At 47.4% G+C, this 8,673-nt stretch overlaps 1 protein-coding gene across 1 annotated transcript in view; it reads right to left on the bottom strand.

The window, feature by feature from the left end:
* NTN4 (netrin 4) overlaps nt 1–8,673 on the bottom strand; it is a 53,309-nt gene that overhangs the window by 3,613 nt on the left and 41,023 nt on the right. The window contains 4 exon segments of the mRNA XM_035900998.1: nt 1,265–1,435; nt 3,110–3,178; nt 4,460–4,572; nt 5,275–5,491. Coding sequence (XP_035756891.1) covers nt 1,265–1,435; nt 3,110–3,178; nt 4,460–4,572; nt 5,275–5,491 — 570 coding nt within the window.

Raw genomic sequence — 8,673 nt, 5'->3', positions numbered from 1 at the left:
CGATTCTGTGATTAACTCTGTCTTTTCCTCTGCTGGGGAAAACCAGTGAAGCTCCTCTGAAGTCAGCAGAGTCACAAAGCTGCGTGTCAGGTGCGGGGCTGCCCTGCACGATCAGCGTCTGACAGATCCCAAGGCATTCCTCCAGGTTCACATTCAGGCTTTCTTGCCTGTGTTTGCATCGCATATGGAAAAACAAAACATCTGTACCTATTTAATTACAGATTTATGGTGTTTTACCAATACCCAGAGCCTTACTGTGCTTAAACAGCAAAGTCCTGCCTAATGCTGCTGATTCATCCGACCCTTGCACCTGACGAGCCTTCCTGGCTACAGCTGTGCTATCATGGCAGCTTGTCTTCAAAGCCAAAGATGGTCAACCGGCGGAGATGAAAGACGACTGCAAACACCTCATCAATGAATAACCTTCCTGCATGATCCAGCCTCGCGGACAGCCCTTTCCCCCCCTAGGATGTTCCTAGAGCTGCACGTGTAAGGGACATTTCAGCACTGAAGTCAACATTTCAATCAGTGATTTCCAAGAGAAGTGTGCCCCTTATGGAAAGAAAACCCTTTGTCTATCTGAATTAGTTGGTAACTGTTGGTTTAGCTCAAAGTTGTAAAGAAAGGTGTGTCAGCTGGAGCTTAGTTTTGCTCCATTGAAGAAAACCCCGAGTCTGCATCTCCTCGTCCATACCGGAGGCTGCATGCACTGTTTAGCCACCACTGGTTATACTCCATTTCAGTGAAAGAAGATGAGAAAAAACTGTGAAACCAAAGCTGCCTTCTCACTGCATAAGAGAATTTCTTCCAAATCTTGTAGATGCCAATTATTGTTACTTTCCAAGAGGCATCTTCCCTCGAGTTTAGCTTAAAACTTCCGTACAATGTCATGACTCAAATTAGATTTAAATGTCTTTTTACGGATTCAAATTAGCATTAGTTCTGAAAAGATATGTCATGTAGTCGTGGTGTGATAGGCACCTTGCTCCCTCTGGGAACAGACTGAGACTGGTAAAGCTGTAAGAATGTTATTATGCTTCGTAAAGAGAAATGTATGTTTGACAGTCTATAGAATGAACCAAGTTTTGCTCTACAAAATTCAAATTTGATTGGAGATTGGTGTTGGAATCCAAATGATGTAACAGCCAATAATTTAATCAACACTGGGCTGCAATCTCTGCTTATTGGCATGAGGGGACAGAGGGGTGGGAATGAAATCTGTGTGAAGGTGGTGGGGATGTACTGCTCAGGGTGTCAAACCTACCGGGATTGAGGATGGGACAAGTGCAGCCTCTGTTAGTCCAGGATTCAGGGTAGAGCGTTCTCTTGCCCCGGAGAATCTTCAGCTTTGTAGATTTCAAGACTTTCTTGATCTTCACATTGACTTCTGCATGGGAGCCTTTGTCATGAGCTGACAAGATCTTTGTCTTGATCACTGGGAAGACACGAATACAAAACCAGGAATATATAAACTATTTACAGCACTCTCTCTTTTTTTTGGTCTAATGCAGGTGTCTGGGTGAAGCAGTGAGGACAATTTGTTAGAGTGGAAGAGCCTGGGGGAGCCCGGGGTCAGCACAGCCACTGGGACCTGCCACATGGGCAGCGAGAGAGGTCCAATGACCTGATTTCCAAAACTTCTGTGGGCCACATTTTCTCCTGGAGCTCAGCAATTCTTTGGCTTCTTTAGCACTTTTGGAAATCAAGCGGCAAGTGTTGCTTTTAGGGATGGACCCGGAGACTTTGATGGCCTTGGGGCTGCCCCCTCCCACCCTGGTGCGAACTTCTGCGGCTGATCCTCCCGCTTTGCAGAATTGCCAAATCCAAATACAGTGTTGGAGCCTGAGATGTTGGTGGGGACTGAGGCAAATCACGGAGTATTCTGAGCTCACAGATACCCACAGGCACACCCCTGCTGCCTGGTATCCCACTGCTGAGCCCCTGTGCTGTGGAGGCTCAGGGCTCAGGTCCCACGCGTGAGCCTCCTCCCGACTGCGCCGATGCCTACACTGGTAGGTATCACCGTATGGTGGGGCCTTATTCAGTGCTGCACATTAGGAAGCTCAGGGAAACCTCTCCTCCTACAGAGTGGCCTCCTGAAGCTCATGATGAGCCCCATAATTCATCCGTCACTCCAGTTTAGCTGACACCTTTGCATGTTGAGTGACAAAAGGTGGGAAGCCTGAGTGCAATTCAGATAAGATTTATGAACTTGGAGTTTTTGTGACTTTTTTTTTATTTCTTATCTTTTGCAAGATTAAACACAGTCACTATCGCGGTCAGGCAGCAAAGCAAAGCAGAATGAGATTTTTTTTTCCTAATATCGGTAAGCCAGGGCTATATTTCAACAGCTGGCGGCCCCTTGAACTTCCCTTTGTGGGCTCTCCGCAGCCTGCAGAGGTAGGGGTTACCTCTCTGGGAATTTTCAAGCTCAGCGTGAGGCAAAAGAGGTGCAAGAGCCCCCTAGAAGACTGTGAAGGCAAGGAGTGCTACAGAGAGCATTCCCTGCTCTGCTGTGGTATGAAGGAGGCGGTTCACTGGCACGCACCGGAGAGGTCTTGGGGAAACAAAGTTCCTCCCCTCATTCATTTAAATACAATAGGCACACAGACAAACACATCACCCCATTGCAACAGCTGAACTTTGTTGACAGGGGGAAGCTCCCAGTAGCTGCTGGAGCTGTTTTCTCCATGCAGTGGCTTGTGTGGTGATTACCGTCCCTCCTTACATGCAGCGTAATACTAGACCTTTCTTGGGGCACCTGGTCTACAGAGTTTTAGTGTCCTGGTTTTGGTAACAGTGCTTTCAAGTCAGTCTCGGACCTAGACATCTTAGGGACCCTTCCAGCTCTTTGTCCTCCCATTATTTCGGCACAAGAGTATTTTGGTAGCAGGAGAGGTGGGCAACAGAGCAAGAGACTTCACCCTTCTTGACTTAGCACCATGATATCTATACATTTTGGAAAGGTCAAAGCTCTGCCCCCAGACTAAGTCGCCCGTGGGTTTGCAGGGACAGAGCGGTGCACAAAGCAGCACCTCTCACGCTTTACCCTCTTGCACCGCCTCCTAGCACCTCCCTTTACGCCCCTGCCACCGCACCCAAAACTCACCGTAGGTGTATTTCATCCCACAGAAGACCTTGGGATTCCCTAAAACTTGCTCTTTACATTCGCATTTACCTGGGGAAAGAGAAGGAAGCAAACAGCTGTGGATTGTACTTAAAAGATAGGAGCCTTTGCGGGCAGAGCCTGGGACCTGTGAGAAGTTTTCATGTGGTCCACAAGTCCCATGCAAAAAACCCCTATTTTCAGATCCAAGCTGAATATACAATCTTAGTCCAAGGGCAATTATTCCTTGTTTACAATCTGAGGAGAAGGGAAACAAAGGCCTTATTATTTTGCCCCTGGATGCAAATAACACGCATGTCTTTCCCCGTGGTATTTTCCACACCGTAATGTACCAGACAAAATTTTAAAAGGAAATGTTGCAGAGGTTAAGGCAGATTAATGACTTCCGTGATCTTAGAACAAAGAATAACATGATATACTTATTTATGTTTAAAATGAAGCTGCCCAGACAAATGATGGAGCTTTCCCCTCAATTAACTCAATTATTGTATCTTCGAGATTTTATCATGCCGCTTTCTGAAAACGGAGGAAATGACGCTCGCCTGTGTGCATACGGTGATGGCAAGGGAGGATGGCTTGACGCGGCGCTGGGGGGACAGAGTGCCTCGCAGCAACCTCCTGCAGCACCCGCCTCCTCCAGACTGGGGAGGAAATAACTTCCCCAGCTGAAACCATAGCTGAAATGCTAGGCAATCTCAAATTGCATCGTAAGCTGTAACTGATGCCAAAATTGTTGTGGGTATCAGGGAAATAAATTTTTATTTGGAAATTTCCAATTCCCTGCCTGTGAAGTGGCAAAACCCACCCTCTAAATAATGTTGCTGATTTGTCCAACGGGCAGTAGTTCTAGTGAATACAAAGACACATTTAAAACATGATGGCCAAAATAGAGAGAATGTTCAGCCTTGAAATTCAGAGCTGGGGGCTGCAAATTCATAGAATCATAGAATTGTTTAGGTTGGAAAAGACCTTTAAGATCATCAAGTCCAATCGTTAACCTACCCCTGCCATCCCACCACTAAGCCATGTCCCTCAGCAAATTCAGGCGGGAAACTCTTGCCTTACCAACAGCTAAATGCTGGGTTGCAGGCTTTTAGCATGGAGCATCTGCCTAAAGGGTTTGCACGTCATCACATTCATGGGACGAGCCATAAGGCTCCTCCAGCTCGAGGAGGGGAAGGAGGTGATCACACAGGACATTAACAGGGGAACATCCATCCCCTCCTGCAACTGCCAGGGCACTAATTACAAGCCTGTACAGAAGGCTGTATCTGTGCTGGCTGCTGTCAGGAGGGATGGGGCAGGGAAACACGGGTGAAGCCGTCATCCTACCGGAGTGCCGGAGCGCTGAGAAGCCCTGCTCGTCCTCCCAGCTCCAGGTGGGCTCGCTCTCGTTGAGCACTGCCTGGAAAGGAGGCACTTCGTGGTGCCAGGCCACGTCTGAGCTGTTGGGGGGAAAGGGAGATGTTCAGCCCTCCTCCTGGAGCCGACGGAAAGCAGGGCCCCTACCAACCCATCCTTTGGGTGCAATATGACTGCACGTCTTTCTGGTGTTAAATGCAAGGGACAGTTTTGGAAAGTGAACAGGTTGAGTGTTGTCAGAGTGGGTCATGAATCCATTTCGGGTTTAAAGTACGTTATAGGGATTTATATGTTATAAATATCGCCAGTGTGGTAAAAAAGCGCAACATATAAGATCCAGAGAGTGGGGTATTATTAAAATGAGCTGTCTTCTCAAAGTAAGCGCTTGACTCTAAGTCCAGTGCAGTCAATGCAAGCTGAGTTGCAAGAGAACAATATTAACCCTTTGGTCTCCTCTCGCTCAGACCTCCCATTTTGCTCATGGAGAGGAAGCAATGGCGAAGGCTATGGAAAACACCCCATGCATTAACACCAGTACTGGCAGCCAATAATCCAACCTCGCCAGTGCCCTGCCATGGTGTGACAGGCACCCAAGTGAACTTCAGCCTCAGCTCCTGCTCCATCCCCAATGCCTGCCCATACCAAACCCCAAATATTTTATATAATGGGTATTTTTCAGACTGCATGCCATGTATAAGTTGGGTCGGAGCAGTGCCTTCCCTGGGACGGAGATCACAGGAGGATTGCTGAGGCTGGGGGAGGTGGCCGGGACCCCCCCAACTCACCTGCTGCTGCGGCAGTCACCGGTGCGGGGGTCGCAGCTGCGGGCACAGTCACAGGGGCGGCAGCCGTAGGCACCAAAGCCCCAGTAGCCGGGAAGGCAGCGGTCGCAGTGGGGCCCCGCCACGCCGGGCTTGCAGGGGCAGTCTCCGGTGCTGGGGTCGCAGAAGGTGCGGGGGCCCAGAGGGAGCGCAGCCGATCCCAGGGGGTGGCAGGAGCAGGCTGTGGGGACACCGTGGGGGAAGAGAGAGCATCTGTGAGTGCAAAAGCTCTGCAGGATGGAGGTGCAGGAGGTGCCTGCAGAACAGCCCCTCTGCCTAGGGACGCTGATGTTTCTGGGCTTTTTTGTCCTCTCACCCGTATAAATCTGACCAGAATCTCCCTTTAGAAACCATATGACTTTAACTTTTGTGAGGTATCTTAATTAATCAGCCTACCCTGCTTTAGTGCTAGGTTTTGCCTTTATCACTTATAGCATCTGTACTCCGGTCCAGCCAGGTACCCAGGGACGTGCCTGGCTCACAATGATGTTTAAGCAGCTGTGGGTGCTTCATTGCAAAAATGAATCAGAGCATAATTGCTTTCTAAAGTAATAACAACTGTCTTACGTCCAGGAGGAAAAAAAAAAACAACCCCTCAGAACTGCCAGTGGAGGCTGGGCAAAAAGTACCCCTCTGTCTCTGCCTGATTTTCTTTTAAAGACATCATTTCAAAACATTAAAAAAAAAAAGAATGAGGACACCGGTGGCTCAGAGATATGCTTTTGCGTCTACTGTGGAAACGGGTTTGCACAGTGCATGTCAGAAGCTCCAGCTGCTCTTTTTTTCCTCCCTCACAGCCACCTGCAGCAGAACCAATGCACTGGAAGCATACTGGGATACATTGGGAGAAATGGCCATTCTCACAAATCAGAAAGGATGCCCTAAAATGGGTGATGTGAAGTTTTCCTTGCCTACTTCTTAGGATTTTTCTTTTGCATAAATGTCATTTTTGTCTGTTGCAAGACTACAATCTTTTTTCCTCCAAAACTGTTAATCTTCTCAAAGATCAGCAATACAGTTATCAAAAGTGTCAGCCAAACCTCTGAGCATTTGGCCTGGCCACCAGGCAACGCAATGCCCCGCAGGACCAGTAGCTGGGTGACTCGTGCTCTCCTTCCCTCAGGGTTTGGTTCTCTGACCAGGATGTGTTATGGTCAGCCTTGCGTATCACGGCAAAAAATTCTCTGCTGGAAGACTTTTGTCTAAAACTTAATTTACATAAAAATTGGATTTCCTGACAAAATTCCGTTTGGAGGGAAAATCTACCCCAAATTCTAATATGAATGTTTTTTATTTTGCAAGTGTGAAGGCAACAAAGCAGAAAAGCCACTGCATGCAACACAAACTAACTTTCACTTAAAATACTTGTTGCTGTGCACATATATTTAATTTTGCTCTGACAACATTTTTGTGGTTTCAGGGATTTGACATACCTGGAGTGTTGTTTCAAAATATTAAAGGATAGATTAATATTGGCAGTCAACTTAGAGGAGACTATGATTTCAACATCTTTGCCAAAGTAATCCCCAAATTTGCCCCACCCTTTCCATTCCCAACAAATATAATTATATAAAATTAAAAGATTAGAAAGCCTCTCCACCAACTGCATAACTAGCTGCAGGCAGTGAACTCCGGTACCTTTAATAGCATAGTTTTCAACAGCGCTCACCGAGACTCGCATACCTTTCTTCTGAAGTCTCTGAAGTGTTTTACACCTGATACATGTAGCCAAATGCTCTCTTTTCCTACTAGATGTGGTGGGTATTTCTGGCATTCCTCAGCCCCTTCAGGGGAAATATCAAGCACTTAAAGCTATTCTGTTCTCCTGCAGTCAGGGAGCTATACCCACTGCTCAGAAAGAGATTTGGTCCTGTTTCGGTTGGGTTTCAGCTGAGTTTTACACCCAACCCTATTGGGGTTGGAGCTTTTTATGGTTTAGATAACGCTTTTGCACAATTTTTTTTTCTAATGGAAAATTTAATGGCAGTGGCAACACCATGGTGAGTCAAGAATATTAAATTTACAAAGTCTGTTATGAAAAATACAGCAGCAATCTCATAGGCAAATAAGATGGCAACTAAAAATGAGAATGTAGTTGGCTATACTTTTTAATAAAAGATGCAAAGAGATGTGTTGTAAAGGTCGGTCATTTCTACAGGGGCTGAGCACCCACCTCCCTGGACCCTGTCCTTCCTGGCTGCTCCCCTATGAGCTACCAAGGCACCGACCTGCCTTCCATCGGCGGCCGGCGAATTGAAGCTTTTTGGTCTTGCATCTTGGGTGGAGGCCCAAGATGACACTAAGTGGCATTGGTCTGGATGCTTTGGGTGGCCAATTTACAACACAGTAAGCGTTTATGATGTGCTGCAGTGGGAATGTGCTGAGCAATGCGATGTAACGTGCAGCCCATCACTATGCACCAAACACAGGAATTGAGACTCAAGAGTTCAAATGTGAGTGCGTCGTACCGACTTCAAAAGAAATGCGTGAAAGGAGGACCAAGTCCTTCCACACTATCGCAACAACAGGAAGAAAGGGACTGATAATTCAACATTTGGCAGCTGCAGCTACTGCTCCCCCATGGACTAAGGTGCTGAGTGTTGGCATTAGACCCTGTTTTCCTCCTTCCAACCAATCTGCACCCCACTGTAGCACAGGTAGTAGGAGACCCACCCCCAGGAAAGCGAGAGGAGCAGCCAAGCAGCAGATAAAGCAGCTACTGGCAGTGCTGGGCAGCCCTTCATGGTGGATACACAGGCGCAGGGCACGAGACTCTCAGTGCGAGGCTTCAGGACAGTGCCTGTCTCAGGGGCCATGGCCACCCTACCGTGGTTGTGGCTGGGGGTTTCCACGGCCATGGGAGCTCCAGTGAGAGAAGGGCTGGCTGGGCACCACTAACCTTGGACCAAGAAAAACCTTCCACAAGCTTAATCTTTTTGTTTTCTTTTCAATTTGCAAGCAGCATCGTTAAAATGCCAATTTACCACCCTGTACTACATAGCAATATTTTGCACGTGACTTCCACACACATACTAATTAACAGCTGACTGTCCTGGTGTTTCATGGGCTGTTCGGGACCAAAACCCAGCAGGTGGGACTCCAGCAGAGCTGGATTTCCCCACCCTGGATTGGTGATACTGTTGTGGTTTCTTCAGCTGCCAGCTAACCTTTGGAAATGACAAATATTTACCCTCAAAAACCTACAGTTGAAAAGCAAAAATAAACTCAGCAATTATAAAACCCGATTTATTGTCTGCAATTATACTGTAGCTGAGGCTTAAAAATTCATGAGGGATGTAAAGAAAAGGACCGATAGGTATGGCGGGGGGGAAGAGGCATCAGATTGCTGTTTTTAATGGGAGG

Source organism: Egretta garzetta, unplaced genomic scaffold (assembly GCF_000687185.1).
Source record: "Egretta garzetta isolate BGI_Z169 unplaced genomic scaffold, ASM68718v1 scaffold38, whole genome shotgun sequence".
In the NCBI taxonomy this organism is placed as follows: Eukaryota; Metazoa; Chordata; class Aves; order Pelecaniformes; family Ardeidae; genus Egretta; species Egretta garzetta.
Note: the sequence above shows the minus strand (reverse complement) of the source record. Positions and strands in the feature narration are given on the sequence as shown.